We start from the raw sequence: 19,497 nt of genomic DNA on the forward strand, positions 1-19,497 counted from the left end.
AAATCCTCAAGTTTCACCAGCACATGTTAGGTCTGTCCATTTCAAACTTCGTAAAGTTGTAGTAATAAGGACCGATAGATACCCACCATCCAACATGGTCATGGGCCCGTGAAACCATTCGCAACACCAAACAGATAAAAGCATCTGAGAGAAAAGCATTACACCAACCCCCCACAGCCTCTCTCTTCTCTTACAGATGTGGAAGTGCTTCCTCTTTATGTCTACAGATCCTCCCATAATAAATTCAGTTCAACAGAATAAAGGGACAGGATTACAAGAGATGCTGAAGTAATTGAACATAACTTGTAGCAGAGACAAAGCAATGTGGTGCTGTTATCATACACGGGGGCTCAACTCAAAGCATTGCAGCACCTTCCAAAAGTGGTAATGAAAAAGAAAAAAGGGAGGAACAATGTCTACCGTGAATTGGGATAGAACACAATCAAGTTGCAGAAACTTGGTTATCTTAAATTTAAACAAACATACTCGAGCATATTATCTATATTTGTAAAATAAGACATGAGATTTAAATGTCAAGCCAAACAATACAACTCCCATGGAGCCATCCATGAACACATTCCTAATAACCAATGTCAACTCAGACAATTCACAAGAACTTGATTATAAATAAAAGCATTTAAAGGAAAAGTTAAAACTACTGCCAGAAAAGCCACAGAATAGACGAGCCAGGATCACTAAGCACGCCCCCGCGCCCAGACTTCACAACGAAACCTTTTATGGCCTTCAATCATCTGCGGAGATAAAAAATTGCCTATAAATTCAATAGATAAAGCGAGTAATAAGCATTAGGGGCTGTGAGCCAGCGCGAGCTTTCTGCGCAAATGCTTTTCAAGTAGAGCTGTTCAAAGAAGCGCAACAGTTTTTTTTTCCAATCAAAATCTCCAAACGGCTTTGTGCTGTAGTTAGAAGCAGAAACATTAAAATTGCTGTTCCTGCTTTTGAGAAACATAAGCATTTTTTGTTTCCCATTCTGGTGGAAGGCTCGAGAAGTGTTGTCGTCTCAAACAGGTGCTTAGAAGAACATACTCAGAGGGGATCCGGAACTGGTAGCAAAGTCAGAGGATGTCATAGGGATGGAGATTGAGAGTTGCGTTGTGGAGAGAGAGACTCGGTTTGATCTCTCTTCATCAATATCTGTCCATGAATCCCTTCCCTTCGGCCACTCATCAAAGAAAGGTCGGAGTGTTTGGCTTTCGTGCTTCACTGACTCATCTGATCCAAACTCATTGCCAAAAAAGGAAAGCTGGGGTCGGTCAGGCCTTGAGAGTGAGTGACCCATATCTGGGAGCGCAGCAAACTGAGGATAGTTGCCACTGTCCAATGTGGTCCCACCCCTTGCTGTTGAGAGGGAGTAGGGGGAAATTTGTGAAGGCAATACGCGCCACGAGCTATCCAGTGAAGAGTCCATTGCCAGGCCCCTTAGACTTCCAGAAGCTTCTGAGAACAGGCTGTGCTCCTCCAATGCGGCTCCAGCTCCATAAGCATACCTATTTATTTGGAAAATACAAATAGCTGCCGAATAAGTACAGACCATCTTATCAGGTCCTTGGTTTAATTAATTACTGTAAAATGCTGATAACAAGCCACTAATGCAGTTGAAATTTCATACGGGAAACTAAAATGCCATGTAAAAATGCCATCAAAAGTCAGCATGTATCTATTTACAAGGGATATCCATTTGTATCTGCAAGAAAAGGAAATGTGTTACGAGAGGAATGCATCCATTCTTCTCATTTGGGAGCACCATCCTAAATGGTTATTTGATCCCTAGGCGATTAAAACAATAAAGCAGGTAAAGCATGTAATTCGGCCAAGTAGATCAATATCCTTTACCATGCAAAATGGTCTTAAAGATTATGAGATGAACCTCAATATATCAATATAAGTGGGTTCTGCTAGAACAACAAAGTACAATGTATAACTAATGCCAAAGTAAAATCTTCTGCCAACAGAACTGAAACCAAAATGCATCGCATATTGTTATAAAGAATGTCAGATGAGAAATAAACGAACTTTATACTAAGGTAGCTAAATGTTCAACCTACAAGAAAGTGACAACGTTAAGGAGTTACTATCATAAATGAAACTAGAAAGCTCCAAGAGACAAGGTTTTGGAAGCAAAACGGAAGTATATATAAAAGTAAAAATTCTACCGATAAGTTTAGTAGGTTCACTACATCAACAACTACAAGTAGTCTTTCCTGCCACATGCTGCTCCATAACCTACTTAAATGGGGATGGGAAGGCTAATTATAGAGATGAGAAGCTAAGACTGTCCACAGTACTAGCTTGTTAGATACTTACAAACAAAGACATGCAGGGAGTATATTTATATGCATGCTCTTTTCAAAACAAAACACCTTAATGGACTGCGCAGAATGGAAAAGCACTAAACTGTACTATCAGTACAGAGGAAATATATAGAAACTGATTCCTCAGCACAACGCGAGCCTTTTCAGATGCTTCAGCAGAAGTCAGATAAAACCTTAAAAGAATCTTATATATCAACATGTGAGATGCTCCCCCCTGCAGAAGCTAAGATAAGCAGCATACTCTATTACTGGCACCGGACAGATAGCAGAGTAGCACTGAAAGAAACGTAGAATAAAAAAACAGGCATAAATGCTATATGGCAGAGCATAATATCTAAGACAGATAGTGGCAGATCTGATCTTCTAAATCCAACCTCCTCTTTTTATCCGCTCAACCCAGGGCACAATCTTCTGCTAACACTGCCACATGAACAGCAACCAACTTCTCAGTTCAAATAGAGAAATTAGACTTCCTTTCTTTCTTTTTATTTTTTTTGTTGTTGTCATGTTGTCAGAAAAGTAAGATCAAACTGTCAACCAGCACATAGTATATCCTATGTTCTATTCTAGGGACGTATTTTACTTAAACCAAACACTAAGCAATATCAAAATGGAGCGTGGCAGTCGAATACCCAATTCAAGCGCGCATCAATCCGAAGAGCAGTATGGAACTAACAGTACAAAACGTGCTGACTGATTCAATAGCGAATGAACAGAGTACGAGAAATAGACCTAAAATCTTTGCTGCTGCCGGCTGTTCCGTAGGCAGCGTGCTCCATCTGCAGCTGAGACGAGCCGATGGTGAAGGCGCTATTGCTGCTGCCACCGGCGATGGAGTGCAGGGGATTGCTCTGGAAGCTTCCGCAGGTGCCGCCGCCGTTCCCTCCGCTGCTTCCGGAAGGTACGACAGTTGTGACGGTCGAGGCCGAGGGGGAATGCTGAGTAGCTGCAGAGTGCGAGACAGAAGACGGCTGCGGAGATTCCACAGGCTTTCTTGAACGGTTTCGGCCCCGGTGCATGTGGCGCTCGCAGTACTTGGAGTCAGGGTACGCCTCCTTCGAGCACCGCCACTTCTTGCCGTCAGTCCGGCGGCACCGCCCCGGCTCCGGGTCCAGCTTCTTCCCAAAGTAGGAGCAGTAACCGACTGGCCAAAGGCCCAATAAGACACAACCAATAATGGACGAGGGATTAATAAATAGTCTCAGACTCTCACACGCATAGACAAAGGATCAGTAAGTAATTATTATTGGCAAAACAAATTAATATATTGAATCTAGTTAGCTCTCCATTCCATTATTATGAGAGCGTCTCGGGTCAAGAATAATAATTTCTTTTCTTTTCCTTTCTTTTTTCCTTTTCTTTTCTTTTCAGTTAATACTTAATACGGCTGCTGCCGATGTGTAAACAAGTGAAAATTTTCACTAGTGAGAGGGTTAATGCAATACACAATGGAGCTGTTGCGATACAGAGAAAGCACCAAAACAAAACAGTGCTTCTCCAGTAAGCCGCGAAAGCGATTGAGAGTTAATAGCAGTAAATGCAGGAGAGGGGATTTCCGATGAGGAGGAGAAAACGGGGGGCCATAAGCCTCCAACGAAACCCGCAGGAGGAATAGCCCCCGTTAGAAATGGGAACGAACATCTAAAAGAAATTATTACTTTTTATTATTTTTTTTAAATCTCCGGGAATAAAAAAATCGAACCAACCATTGTAGTCAATAAATAAAGCAGTAAAGGCGAAAGGAAAGCACGTAGATGGAGGAGGGGAGCTACGGAAGATAGCATTGGAGAGAGCAACGCATTAAAAAAAGAAAGAACAAAATGTACTTCAATAAGCTGATGTGAGGATCGAAAAGAACAAAGGGATAGCTTTTTTTAAATTGGTGATGACCCAAATAACGAGCAAAAACGAGAGAGACGGAACGAGGGAGGGTATATATATATTTTTTTAAGAAAAAAAGGGGAAAAAATCAAGTGCTTATTATTCAAGATCAAGAGTATAAAATGGAAAAAGGCAAAACTTTTTACAAAACCGCAACGTAATCTATAAAACCTAAATAAACAAATCGGATCGGATAAAAAAGAAAACTTTAATAAGCACTTGTCCAGATACAATAAATAACATCTAAACACAGCACACCAAACACAGGAGGAAGACGCTGATGCATTTATAGGGGTAAGAAAGAAACTTTCGTTGACCCACATCACAATATCGATCCCCTTAATCAATACAAACGAAATGTAGAGAAAGGGATCGCTATTATCCAGAGACAAAACCACCACAAAAAAAAGAAAAGGAAACCATTAAGAAACGAATCAAAAAAACAACGTAGCAACAAAAAACAAAAAAAAAAAAGGCGTGGGTATTTGGATTTGATTTGGCGATTACGAGTAGGGTGGTGGTAGAATCTGGGGGCCATGGCCACGGAATCGAAGCTCCTGCGGATGGGGAGGAGGAGATCGGGGGGTACGGGCACCCCGGCCACCAGGTATTTGTAGATGAGCGCCTGCTGCTCCAGCTCCTCCCACTGCGCCGCCGTGAACGGCGCCCTCCACCTCGCCCCCGCCGCCGCCGCCGCCGCCGAGCAGCAGCAGCAGCCCGCCTCGCCCCCCGCTCATTGATCTGCGCCGCCCCCTCTGATCCCCTCTGCAACCCACCCGTATAGAAGTATATATAAATAAATACAAAACAAAAAAAAAAGCAGCTCAACCAAAAAGAGAGAAAAAAGAAGAGAGAGAGAGAGAGAGAGAGAGAGAGTAGAGTGTAAATAGAGCTGGAGAAGAATGGAGGAGGTGGAGGTGCCCTGGGCAGAGACATACCGAGATGGCGGCAGAAAGCGGGCGAGAAGAGCGGGTGCGGTCACCAGCGGGTGAGAAAGACGGAGAAAGTTTCGCCATTTCCAGATGGAGAGAGAGAGAGAAGAGAGAGAGAGAGAGAGAGAGAAACACAGAGACACAGAGAGAGAGAGAGAAAGAGAGAAGAGACGCGACAGGAGCGGGGCGAGCGCGAGAGATAGGACAAGAGAGATACACAGAAAGAGAAGAAGAGCGCGCTCTCTTCTCTCTCTCTCACGCTCACCCTCTAGAGGGACACAGAGAGAGAAGAGAGAACAGGATAGAGAGCGAGAGACTGTTGTGGAGGAGGAATTCTACACTGTCACACTTGCACCACGTCATCAATAACAAGCCAATCACATTCCTTCTTTTCAAACAAAAGTACAATAAAAATATTTTTTTACAATTATGATGGGACATATATTCTTAAAAGGATTAATTTGATTGGTTTGTTACGCCACGTCACTAATATACCCGTTGCATTCTAGAATTTTTCGTTGTGGAGGTGGCCTGTTACGGGGACCGAGGTCAGCCTTTTATAGAGCGGAAGGGGTGAGCGACAGGGAACCGTTTCTTTCTCTTTCCTTTCTCTCTCTCTCTCTCTCTCTCTCTCCTCTCTCCTCTCAGCCCTCTCTCCCCCCACCCCCTCCCTTTCTTACATTTTCTTCTTTCGCCCCTAAATATTTCCATCGCTTCTGTTTTCGTTTCTGCAATTTTTTTTGCATATACGTCCCTATACATTATGCATAATGTATAACATATAACATATTGTAAGTATCTCTATTTTTAGGCGATAAGGTGACTCGTATGTGCAAATTGGCATAACTAAGGATTCTGTGAGCTAGTAACAATGCAAATGCTTGCTCAATTTGTCATGTTATTTTATATAATGTAATAATAAATTTTTATTTATTTTGACAAAAAAATAAAACAAATAAATAAAGGGGGTGGAGATGAGGAGGGTGTGTCTCTCTCTGCGCCTCTGGTGAGTGTCTGTCTGATGCTTTGGGTTTCTGAGCGTGTGTTGGGAAAGGAGACAGTATCTATTCTGAGGTAATCCTATTATTTTATTCATATTATTATTATTATTATTGTTATTTACTTACCGTACCACAATCGTAGCTCGACGGTCAGGATGAACCGTCGGGTAAACATAAAAAATAAAAATCTACCGTGGTACGTTGGAGGCGAGAATCGGACGGCGGTGGGGTGAGGAGTTACGGTAGAGGGGAGGGAGGCGAGGGGGAGAACGCGCGTTACATCACGACCGAGGGATCACATTTTAAAAAATAGGGAGCGCATCCGCTGCAGAGTAAGCTGCAGGAGAACAGCGTGGAGGGGTTGAGGAGGTGACACGTGTACGACCGTACGGCGGTGGGGCTCCGTTTTACTGTGACCGACTTGTCTTAGCGTTTTTCTACAATGAAAACCGCACCACAATCATTAAACCGGTTTCTCGGTTGGCCCGAATGAGACCATAACGACATGTTGGGACTCGCCAATTTTCCAACTTCTCATTTCACACACTATACTTACTTGGATACGTATACTCTCTGTACGATTAACCATACTATTTACATGCGATTAACCATACTATACGTATGCAGATCAGTTTTCATTTATTTCTAAACTTTCTAAAAATACATTCGGCGATTTCATTAAAATTTACATTTAAAATGGCAAAAAAAATTAGAATATTTTTTTTTTCTTTCATATGTACTTGCTGCGAATAGTTTAAAAAATCAGTCAATAATTTATTTCACTACTGACAGTAAGCGAACAAGATTCGCGTGAGGTTCGCTAGCCTAATTTAACATAATTGACCGTAACAGTTCCATAACTTTGAATGTGCTTAGCTGTATTTATCCGTTAAAGCTTCTGTGGCCAACAAACTTAGATTAATACAAAAATAAATAGTGTACGTTACAGAAATTATAGCGCGCGCATATTTCTGTAACACATTTATCCTCGAGATATGTTCGAGATGCGCTTGCTTAAGATTCGGCATTTTGAATTCAAAAATTCTATATTCATTGAGTAAATATTTTTTGTTCCGCATATATAAATGTGGTTTAATGGAATACCAGAAAAGCATGCAATAAATCTTTTGAATTGTTATGGCCGTTATTCTTACAAATAGAATTTACACTGCGGCACTGACAAAAGATGAATTTGGCATATGAACAAGAAAAATGCTAGCTACACATCAAAAAAAAGGGATGAACATTTTAGGCCCCTAATCCTAAGATTTAAACATTTTTAAAAATTTTTAATATTAAAAATTTGGCATGATAAATGTACAATATTCATTAAGAGGCCTAGTTGTCTTATTGATGTAGCTAAGTTTATCTTTCTATCAAATGAAACAGGTAGTGTACTATCTGTTTTTTCAAAAATAAATGTGCAATGTTATCTCTTCGACTAAAAGGCATAAAATTTACGTCATGTTTCAGAGTGTACAGATAACATTGCTCGTTGAGCAATTTTAGATGTACTCCTCTAACTAGGAGCAATAATTTACGCCCCTCCCATCTAAGGGCTTCAATTTCTCTACTAGTTTTATCAATTTTCTTTTTAACTGAAAATTAAAAAGAGTTTTTTTGAACCTAGGGTGAATAAAGGTGTGAGATTTACATAGATAAAAAAATGAGTACAAGTAGCATTTTTTATGGCATATTATACTTGGATATTAACTCCATTTATTTAACAATATTACTACATGTATAGACTATTTTCCAATTACTTATAAAATACTAACTATTATTTTTGGTAATTTTATCAAACAAATAAAAAAAGTTCAAACAGCAAAAAATAGAGTGGAGTTTATTATTTCCCCCTTAATTTCTTGCTTGGTACTATTTAGAAAAAGACTTGGTGGTTGGTATCCGAGGCCCAAGTTCGAATCCTAATTGATTCACATTTTCAGTTAAATTTATTTCTAAATGAAATAAACGAAGCGAGTAATGTCCTACCTATCTCTCTCAAAAAAAAAAAAGAAGTAATATTTAGAAAAGGGGGTAAATGATCGATTATTTTCACTTTTGACAGTAGGCAAACAAAATATTCGTGAGGGTCATTAGAATAAAATAGGACAATATATTGACTGTAACAATCATGTAGCATGACTCCTTAGCAATATTCAAATTTTGTGACTAATGGACTGAGAATATAGACATAAATAAGTGAAATTTTAACGCACACTTCTGATATGGCGAGAGATACAGCGTACGTATTTATCTCTGAGATATGCTATATATATGAGATATGCTATATATAATATAAACAACAATCAAAATAAATATGAGATATGTATATGTGCGCGATCATTTACAATATATAAACAATCAAAATAAATATGAGATATGTATATGTACACAGTCATTTACAAAATTTGAGACGCAATATACCAACTATTAAATGCCTAAATATCATATGCCTGAACTTTCAATTATTTCTGTTGCCTGTTCATAGATAGGATCAATAGGACTTGGAGCATAGATGTTAATTAAGATAAATCTTACATGAACACGCGCGCTATAGTGCAATACCATTTCAAGAATACGCTCTAGTATCATTTTATGAATGGAAGGTTGAGCATGGACATGGACAAGCTACACATGAATTTAAGATGCCGCACTATATATGTTGTTGTTATGATGACAATTTTCAAATTAATTATTGGGGCCTTATAATTAACAAAGAAAATTTGGGCCCCTATGTTAATATTTTTTTTAGAAACTCAAGGATTGCCCTTTACAAATTTATCTTATTTGACGTGTTAAAAGAATAATTAAGTAAACAACTTAGATAATTATACATGCGAGTTATTTTTTCTGCACCGTGGTATCTTTAATTTTAAAACAATGAGACTACAGAATCTTTTGTACTTATGTGTATTAATGTGATGATCACGAATTATCTACTTCGAAGTAAGATCCGAAATATTACACCCATTACTAGTCAGGTTACTAATAATTCAACAATTCTGCATTTATTTGATGGGTTCTCTTTCATATAGCAAGTTTGTAGAAGCTAGTAAAATGCAAACTAACTTTTGTGAATGCAAATTAGTTCTCCTCGTGTGCAGTTAGAATACAAATAAAAGAGCTAGACTGGTATACTATCGGTAGCACAGAGGCTTCCGTGCTACCAAGTTGTTTTCAATGATGCGGCTTTAAAATTGATGATCGGCTCTGTTAGACTTCATCTATACTATTAAAAATATTTGGAAACTAAATTTCATAATTATTCGACATCATTTGGCTAGTGATTAAAACGTCTCAAAATTGATAATTTTAATAGTAGATGTGAGCCTTTTGTAAATTTAACGGTGTAAAACAATCCAAAGCAGATAAAATTTTTATAAAAAATTCTTTTTACTATTTAGAGTAAGATTAGTATCTCTGATCTTAAATTCAAGTTTTCTATCATCATTTTTTTATGAGATTTTTATTTTTAGCCGTTCATTTTTAGACTACTCGTTCGATAGGTAAATGATACCGAAAAATTATGAAATTTAGTTTCCAAAAACTTTCAATAGTGTAGATTAAGTTTAACGGAGTTGATCGTCGATTTGGGAGCGGTATCATTGAAAACAACTTGGTAGCATAGAGGCCTCCGTGCTACTGATAGTATATCAGCGTAGCTCCAAATAAAATATTATAAAATATATATTTATTGTAGTTGATTGAATTAAAGCTAGGTGAGTCGAAGCCGCACTATTTTTAGAATGTTGTGAACCCAAACGCCCCACTAATTTAAAACGTATGAACCTAGCTTAAATTCTCTTTTGTGTATGTAAACTGCAAATATCGAAATGTTATACAATTACATGCATCTACCTATTTATATTGCATGAAATTATTTTGAGACACAACCCAGGTGCTATATAAAGTCTTAGGATCATGAGACGCCTCTCATTTACAGCGTAAATACATGCGGGGACTTGTTTAGTACTAGTAGGCGAATCCCTTTTTGGCCAGGAAGATTTAAAGTACACCTGCATGCCATGCCTAAGAAAATTAATTATTAATCAGGTACAATTATATATTAATTTCGTTCTCCCTAAGATTCCAAACATTAAAATATTTAATATTATTCACCAAAAGGAAAACGTGAATATTTCTTAGTGATATATACTGCACGACATCCCGGTTCACTCTTCGAGGACACAAGGCCTGATCCTCTTGACTGCGACTTGGTGGGTGATCTGGACAGACAGAAACAACGTCATTTTTCGCGGAATCACGCAGAATGCTACCCGGTCTCTTGAACGTGTCAAACTTTTGCTAAACGACTGGAACTCTTTGCGGTGATGTGACGATTGGGCTTCAGCTCCAATCCCTCCTCTTCTTACTAACACCCCCCTTTTTTCTCTTTTGTTTTGTTTTTCACTTTTCGCCTGTTCTCTGGGAGGCCCTGGCTATCTCCATATTGTACGCTTAGTTCATTTTACCTAATGAATGAAGCAGGTAGCTTGCTACCTATTTCTCAAAAAAAAAGATATATACTGCACGACTTGAACGTTGCATCGAACCCTTTCTACAAGAAAAAAGAAAAGAGTATTAATTACATAGTTTCCTTTTAATACCCTGACATTAGTTACAATCAAAATTTCACCTCTAACACAGGCGCATGCACATTTAGCTTCACACAAAATATATTACAAATCAAGCAAAGATGCGTAGCGCGTCACAGGATTTTTATCCGTGCACGTCCGAAGAGCGTTCTCATAGAAGACGTTCTTTTTGGATTATACTCTGGCTTGCATTGTAGTAGCTTCTGAATACATGAGTTGGTACCTCATAGACAAATAAGACATATAAATATGAAAAATGCTACTCCCACACTTTATGTAAGGGGGCACATCTTAGGCCTTTTTATTCTAGCTAGGGTTAATTTATAAAATTCAAAATAAATGTTTAGTTAAAAAAAAAAGTGATAAAGCTAGTAGACTAATCCTATCCATAGAAAGTCTAAGGTGTAAAATTTATATCTATTACTTGGATCATACATTTACATCTGCACTAGGATTAATTTCTAGAGCATGTGTGTATCCAAAATAGCATGGCTTGTAGTCCTGTCCTCTGTTTTAGCTAGGTTGTTTGCACTAATCAGGACCAAAAGAAGGATCCAGTGAGGTTCAAAACCTCTAACAGAAAAGAGATTCTTAATTTGGTCGATCGATTCTGTACGTAAATGGTGGAATGGTCATACATTAGGCCAATAAGACAACAAAATGTTGATCGATTGAGAATACGTCTAGATATATAAGGTGAAGAGCTAGCACGTACTGGCAAAATTAACAAATTTAGAGCTTAATCTTACCTATTCATTATTTCTTACAAGATAAATTTAATTTACCATTGCTCTCCAACCTTTTTTCAATTATTTAATTCCGTTAAAGATAACGGAGTCATGGACGTACGGCGCGATCCAATTGAAATAAATTATGAAGATTGGAGACTTAATTAATTAACAAAAAAAGAAGAAGAATAAATGTTAGAGACCCAATTGAAATACGGGAAAAAAAAGAGTTGGAAAGCATGCAATAGTGCAATATTTAAGCCTTTTTCTATATGAAAAGAATAGTAAATAATTAATTAATGACATGGACGACGAATAATTAAGATAGCGAATCAAATTGCGATTGATGCAAATGTATTAGCTAGCGGCTGAGATTAATTAATTAGGTAATGTAGATTAATTCATTAGTTGGTCCTTCACCTTTCACTAGGGAGCATCATGGCTATTCTTATAATTTGGGACTCAATATATATATATATATATACATCATGGCTATTCTTATAATTTGGGACTCAATATATATATATATATATACCTAGAGCTGCTAGAGCGTGCGTATATTTTGACAAGGAAATTAATTAAGGTTAAACCCAAGGGGGGGGAAGTGGGCAGTAACTTGGCCTAAATTTCAGTGGATGCCAGTAAGTAAGTGCCCACAATATCCTTAATTGTCCCAAATGAACCAAACCCCACCTTTTTAGTTATTATTATAAATATAATAATATATAATATATAATACAAGTGTTGGCACTCGATCGTCACCCTACGAAGAACCTAGCTCAATCCGTTCTTACTGTTTCAGTACTATTGCTCCCACTCTAAGCCAAGTTGGTACCTTCCTATTTTGCACAGTACGTATATTAATGTGGTAATTAACTTTTCCGGCCCCTTTGCTTTTGCATCGATCTGCATGCCTGCCTTCTCTCATTGGCTTGCAACTTAGGCCGTCAGCCTTAATCACCCCACGGAAGCCAAGAATCTCTCTCTCTCTCTCTTTCTCTCTCTCTCTCTCTCTCTCTCTCTCTCTCCGATTTTTATAATTTACAATCCAGCAGAACGATTCCGTAGAAAAAAAAAAGCATACGTTGTTTTAAACAATGTGGTCACCATGCTCGTCAGCTATGGACCTCCCAAGTGATCTGCTATTTATTTCATCTAGCTCTTCGATCTTAAAAATCAGTAATTTTTTTTAAAAAAAAAAAAAAAAAGCTAACGATCTTAAAAATATATGAAAAGCAGTGTAACTCAATTCACTGAGCAAACACAATCGATCGATCTGATGAGGCGCCTGGATGAGGGCCGGGTTGCAACTGTACGTAGGACATTATTTATTATACATGTATGATATTGGAAGGTTGGGCATGAGAGAAAAGAAATCATTGATTATTTTCCAATTTCCGCTAGTAGCAAAAGCCAATTTAGTGCTCCTTTGGGTTGGTTGGCACCTAAGAAGCCATATGTAGCTTAGGCGACACTCTTCAAGCCACGAGGGGTGGGGGATGGGAGGGCCCCCAACTGTTGCTCCTTTTCACTTACAGCTAGCTACCTCATCGATCACTCTTCTTCATTCTCGAGGGCCCATAAATAAAACAATATTAATTAATCAAATAAATCGGCCCTATATATATATATATATATATAAAGTCCGGATTTTATAGTATCAATAATATCAAGCCTTTAATATTATTGAAATTTTCGCCGTTAGAGTTACCCCTCTAATATTTTTTATCTGCTAGAGAATAACTATCATTCTAACTGTATATCTATTCGTCCAAAAGTCGAAAACCTAATAACACCAAGCGCAATTGGCTTGGTTCTATTAATAGTATAATATGCTAATTCATATATATATATATATATATATATATATATATATATATATATATATATTTTGAGAGAGAGAGAGAGAGAGAGAGAGAGGCGACCAGAGGGGAGGAGCCCAACTTAAACCGGGCCAAACACATCTAATAAATAGTACGCTTATTAGACTATTTGCATAACCCCACATCCACCTGCTTCTGCTTTCCCTAACAGCAAGAGCACGTGATGGGCACGACCGCAATTGCATGGCCCCCCACATCCCCATGCACCGCCGGCCAGACGCTGAGAGGACGATGCACGAGGAGCAAAATTAATCAACTCGACACTGGTCCAATTTAATTTATGCCCGTCTCAGTTTGAAAGGGTCGTGACACGTGCATGCATATTAGACCTAGCAAATCTAGATTTGCTAATTCCGGCATTTTATATAAAACTTTTATAATTAGCAGATTGGTCGAGAATTAATGATGAATTTCTACTGTTGAAAATGTACCAAGACACCTGCACAAACTGCGCGCATTTGTCAAAGAGCGGTGCTATATATCTGCATAATTCGAGTTCGGAGTGACGAATATAGCTAGGTGCTCCGAATTCTAAACATCTTTTAATTCCTCCATAGTGCCCGGCCCATACATTGGCCTTCTTGGGTAGGGCCCTATATAATCTGTATAGATCTGCATGGTTGAGTTCGGAGCATGTGAAACCTTTTTTAAGTCCACTCAATAGGTTGTCTGGTGGTAATTAAGGCATGAAAAAAAGAGAAGGATATGCGTGTTATCAGGTGCATGCATGTCCGACTCCTGTTGGGCGGACTTATGAACCCAAGCTTTCGATTTAAAGTTTTTTTTCTTTTCTTTTTTTTTTCTTTTTTTTTTTTTTTTAAGAGAGAATGATAACATGTTATTATTTCGAAGAATTTAAAATTACTAAGCTTTAAATTTGGACCTTTGGATACCAGCCATCAAATCTGCTGCTACATGCGCTAGGGACAACTAGTGATTTAAAATAGTTATGTTGAAGTGCACTCGCAAGTTATTTTATGTCCTAGTTGATGCCTCGTTATGTAATTTAATTTAGCAAATAAATCAGTAGTATCGTGAACACTAGAAGTTCTGTTTCTTGTGCCGTGGTTTTGTCACCTAAAAACTGTAAACTGTCCAAATCTCAAAACTTTTCAAAACGAGAAGAATATGTAAAGATATTGGTTTAAATAAATTTAAATTCATAATGACATGCAACACATTAGTTAATCCTGCCGCAGTCATGTGGAACACATGTGCAAGGATCGCTAGAACAGTAGCCACACACATGACACATTTCCCGGTGCGGGCACAAAAGGTAACGTAATATTTAGGAGAAATTATTGCCTCATTTCACGGGTGGGTAAGTACATTTTATTTTATACTCTAAATTTCTAAAAAGTAAGTTGTTTAGTAGGAGTTTCAAAATCTCAAAATCTAATCGTTTAATGTACTAATTCTACAGTATTAATTAAAAAGCTTCATAGATATAAAATTGTAATTTTCGAACGCCGATTATCTAGTAATCAAATAATGCCTCTTTGAAAGCTATTTTTTGCGGCATTAGCGGTAGGCTTTCAGATTCTGTGACTCTATATAAAAATTATTTAAAATTTTAATATAATTAATTATTAAAATTTAGATTCATCAATACGTGAATGCATGGATACAGCGTGTATGCGCGGGCGATAGTGTCTCTCTATTTAGGCCCCCGTGTGGGGCCGCAAAAGAGCAGAGAACGAGGTGGAGGAGGGCCCACCGCCGGCTGTCGGTCGTTGAGAAACCGATCGGAACGGGCCCCACCGTCCTTTTTCGATCGGACGGCTCGAACTGATTGCATCCCCTGTGCGAATGCGATGCAACGAGATCTTGTTATCTTCGGGCGGACCGGGGAAAAAAAGGGAACCGAACCGGTGCGTCCAATAGGCATGCATTCCGGCCCCACGTCGAGTGCGGGTCCCAGTGCGGGTCCCACCCTGGACACAGCTGGACTCCAATAGTTTCGAGCTCCGACGAGTCGTTGGAGGGTGAGGGGGAGGCTCAGAGCAATCAGTGCGGGACCGCCGTGATCCCAGGCCGATCTCGGCCGTCCGTTCCCGGAAGATGCATGATCAGCCGTTGAAAGTTTGTTTGATACGTGATCATGCCGTGTGATTCGTAAATCTTAGTCGGCACAGAGTTGCCAAATATGGTATTAAATAACTTAGTATTTTGTTCAACTGATACAAGTTCGAGGTCCTGGAAAAATGCCATAGACAAAAAAGTGTATCAATACAAAATCATTTAGAGCCTGTTTTAGAAACATACATACATACATATATATATATATATATATATATATATAGTGTGCGGCTAGGATGCTTATGGAAGTACGGAAGGCTTCATGCTTCCATTTTGTTTTCGATGTTCGGACTTTCGAATCGACGATCGGCTCCGTTAGACTTGATCTAGAATATTTGAAGTATTTAGAAAATAAATTTTGCGATTTTTTGATATCATTTGCCTAGTGATCGAAGTGGCTCAAAATCAACGGCTGAAAATAAAAATCTTACAAAATATGATGATATGACATTAAAATTTTAGATCAAAGTTATTGATCTTGTTTTATATGGTATAAAGAATTTTCTATCAAAATTTCATGTGATTTGGATATTTCTACACCGTTAATTAGGTACTTCAAATACTCTAGATCAACTCTAACGGAGCCGATCGTCGATTCGAAAGTACGACATCGAAAACAACTTGAAAGCACGGAGGGCTCGTGTTTCATAAGCATACCAGCCCACTCACATATATACTATATAATATATTATATATTATATTATATATATATATATTATTATATATATCTATATATATATATAGAGCTAGGCTACTATACTATTGGTAGCACGGAGGGCTCTGTGCTACCAAATTGTTTTCGATGATGCGGTTTCTAAATCGACGATATGACCCATTGTACTGAACATAGTTGATTAAGAATTTAATGATTAGTAATTGCGATTTCAGATTTGAAATTGAATTGTTTTATATTTATAGTTGAACTCATATGCATATTTTATTCGTTTGAAAATATTATTTTATTTTAAAAAAAAAAAAACTAAAAAATGAATGAAAAAAATCTGGTTGTGGGAAGAAACTTTTGCCTGGGCTCAGTTTACAGGACCACTTAGCGCCAACATGGAAGATGTACGATATGTTGGACATTTGGCTGGGCTGCGGGTGATGCGGCGGGAATATCATCGCATCGCTCGGGAGGAAACATCTATCCGTGAAAGTGTAAATAATTAGAGCAAATAAAAATAGAAAATGTTACTAGCACACTTCTATTAGAGGAGTGTATCTTACATCTTGCTCGTCAAAGGGTTTACAAAATTTTAGTAAATTTTAATTAGAATGCCATAAGTGGATTGATCGATCCCATGCATGTACCTGAAAACTAGGGTGTATATTTTTCTCCTTAGTTTAGAGTGCATGGGTAGCATTGGTTAATAAAAATACTCGTGCAGTCGTGCACACAAAAAAAAAAAAAAAATTCCATCATTTGCATTATTTTAAAATTTAGATATAAAACATGCTATATATATATATATATAAAATCTATATATATATATCCTGAAATATTGTTTTTATCTGCTTTTATGTGCTGATTTGATACATCACGCGTTTATTTTTTTTCCTTTTGTTTTGAGTACGAACCTAGCAAAAACAAGGGTACGGATATAAAAAAGACACGAGAAAACACATTATTTCATAAGTTCGTATAGTAATATTTTTAAGTTGAATGCTTGCACCAACAAATCAAAGTTTTGCACTACCTTGATATTGTCACGAGAGCAACATTTTAGGTACATGTAGTAATATATACTGTTTTCATAAAGAAACTAAATTAAATTAAAAATTGGAAGCTCCTCTGTGGGCACCCTCCGATTCAATGATTAATTAGAGATCAGGTTGTCCGCGAAAAGGGTACCGTCGGATGGACTCTGGACCTCTCGATCACGCATTGGGCAGGATCAACGGCCGAGCTTTACAGTCCATTATGATGATGATGATGGGAAAGTAGTCGGTGGATCGTGATTCGTGAATAGTGTACCAGAGAAATCCCCGTCCAGCCCCTCCCGCAAAAAGAAAATAAAAAAATAAGAATAAAAACAGAAAAAAGGGAAGCAGTGCATTAATTTGTTTTATATTTTTTTTTATGTTTTTTTGGCGTCCCAAAGCCTAACTGCATGCATGCGTCCAGGAGGGACGGGAGAGGATGAGGATGAGGATGAGGATGGAAAGGAGGGCAAATCAAGAAGGTGGGATGTTTGGGGAACAAGAGACATTAATGTTTGATATCAGGGACGAGTCCCATCAACTCAAACTGGATCTCCCATTTCGTTATTTCTTTCCCCAATCAGGCAATGAGCTAGGTGGTGGCATATATATATATATATATATATATAGAGAGAGAGAGAGAGAGAGAGAGAGAGAGAGAGGGTTTGGCTATAGTGTTTATAAAAATATCAAGTATTTGTATTTGTAAATTTTTTATCGTTAGATCTACGTCTTTAATTATTTTCATCCGTTAAGGTTATACTATTCAACCAACCACTCACTCAGTCCTAGAAGGCTAATATCATCTTAATCGTACATTTCTTAATTCAATAACAAGAAGAAAAATAGAAAAGGTGAAATAGAATGAATAAAACAGATATTTTGATCTTCAAGCGTACCAGGCGTACTGATCTTCCAAAATTTTATATTGTAGAGTAGGTTTTGTATAGTAATACAACATTTTGAGTTGATTGGTATGTGATTCACGCCACGTGGCACAATCGGTGTAGTGCTGAACTGGATGAGAGAGAAAGAGAGGGAGCGAGGAGTGGGGGAGGGGCCCTATAACATGTTCACGTGAGAGGGGGGAGAAAGGGAGGGCTGTGAGGCAGGCGTGCTCAGCCGCGTAGGGGCATAGTTAATTAGCTCTCAGCCTCTCACTGCTGCTGCTGCTCCTGCTGCTCCTGCCGCCGCCACGACAAGGATTGCTTGATTGCGTCCAACTACCCCCATTCTTCTTAGTATTATTACACATAACACATTCCATTTTAGTTAATAGCATGCAGCCATATATATATATATATATATATCATACGAAACATTAATAAAAAGAATACTACTGCTCGGTTCGCCAGTAGATGGAAACGAGATCCGCCCTTAATGAATTACTAGTAAAGAGATCCGCGGTTTACAGCGAATAAAAAATTTAATAGTAATTAATAATAATAAAATATTAAATATTCTCTTGTATATCTTATTTGGTACATCTATCGAAAATATCTCACTGCAGGCGACATATATGAACCCGACGATGCCTTTTCCGGCGATGGTGATAGTGATGGCGACGGCGATCTCTCCGACCGCGGCCGAAGAAGGAATTGGGTGCACATTAGTGAGAGAGAGAGGGAGTGAGGGAAGGAGGCGATGGTGTATAGCTAAAGATGAGAAATAAAAAATTGATAAACAAATCGAAGATAAATAATTGAAAGTTCAGTGGAAAGCGGAAAATGGATCATGATGAATAATTGGAGATAGAGGTTAAGATCGTAGATAGTAATAGGACCATTTAAATATATTAATTGAAAGTTTGGTAGTGGAACCATTTACATTAATTGAAAGTATAGTAGAGGGAAGATAGTGGGACCATTTAAATGCACTAATTGAAAGTTTGATTAATGAAACCATTAAAATATATATTGAAAATTTAGTAAACATGATGAATAATTGGACATAGAGATATTAGAATCGTAGATAGTAGTAGGATCATTTAAATATACTAATTGAAAGTTTGGTAGTGAAATTATTTACATTAATTAAAAATATATTGAAGGGAAGGTAATAGGACCATTGATTGAAAGTTTGATTAATGAGACCGTTAAAATGCATATTGAAAATTTAGTGATGGAAAGAAGAAGAATTACATTAGTGAGGGTGAAGAAAAACTTGCCACGTGACAACAAACATTGAGTATTCATATAGTTTAATAGATATTAGTTTTTATGGGCAACAATAAGTGGAGCTCACAATTTCGTTATATGTGTAAATATATAATCACATTACTCAGTATTTATCATCAGAATTCTACTCTCATTTATTTTAGCAGTGGGTATAACAATACTCTCATTAATAGACAGCTTAAAG

The 19,497-nt window shown here is 37.7% G+C and overlaps 1 protein-coding gene across 1 annotated transcript; it reads right to left on the bottom strand.

The window, feature by feature from the left end:
* LOC109707880 (growth-regulating factor 4-like) lies at positions 472–5,230 on the bottom strand. Its single transcript, XM_020229405.1, has 5 exons — positions 5,153–5,230; positions 4,722–4,935; positions 3,066–3,477; positions 1,048–1,508; positions 472–752 (listed from the first exon to the last, which is right to left on the bottom strand). The coding sequence occupies exons 1-5, from the start codon at positions 5,228–5,230 to the stop codon at positions 745–747; spliced, it is 1,173 nt and encodes a 390-aa protein (XP_020084994.1). The 3' UTR covers positions 472–744.

Source organism: Ananas comosus, linkage group 3 (genome assembly GCF_001540865.1).
Source record: "Ananas comosus cultivar F153 linkage group 3, ASM154086v1, whole genome shotgun sequence".
Classification (NCBI taxonomy): Eukaryota; Viridiplantae; Streptophyta; class Magnoliopsida; order Poales; family Bromeliaceae; genus Ananas; species Ananas comosus.

What these genes read in the sequence shown, in the direction of transcription:
- LOC109707880 (XM_020229405.1), bottom strand. Translation starts at nt 5,230, where the DNA reads ATGGCGAAACTTTCTCCGTCTTTCTCACCCGCTGGTGACCGCACCCGC. An exon ending in CGCTTTCTGCCGCCATCTCG is followed by an intron (nt 4,936 to 5,152) that starts GTATGTCTCTGC and finishes GCGGGGGGCGAG; the next exon opens with GCGGGCTGCTGCTGCTGCTC. An exon ending in GGCAGCAGCAAAGATTTTAG is followed by an intron (nt 1,509 to 3,065) that starts GTCTATTTCTCG and finishes CCAAATAAATAG; the next exon opens with GTATGCTTATGGAGCTGGAG.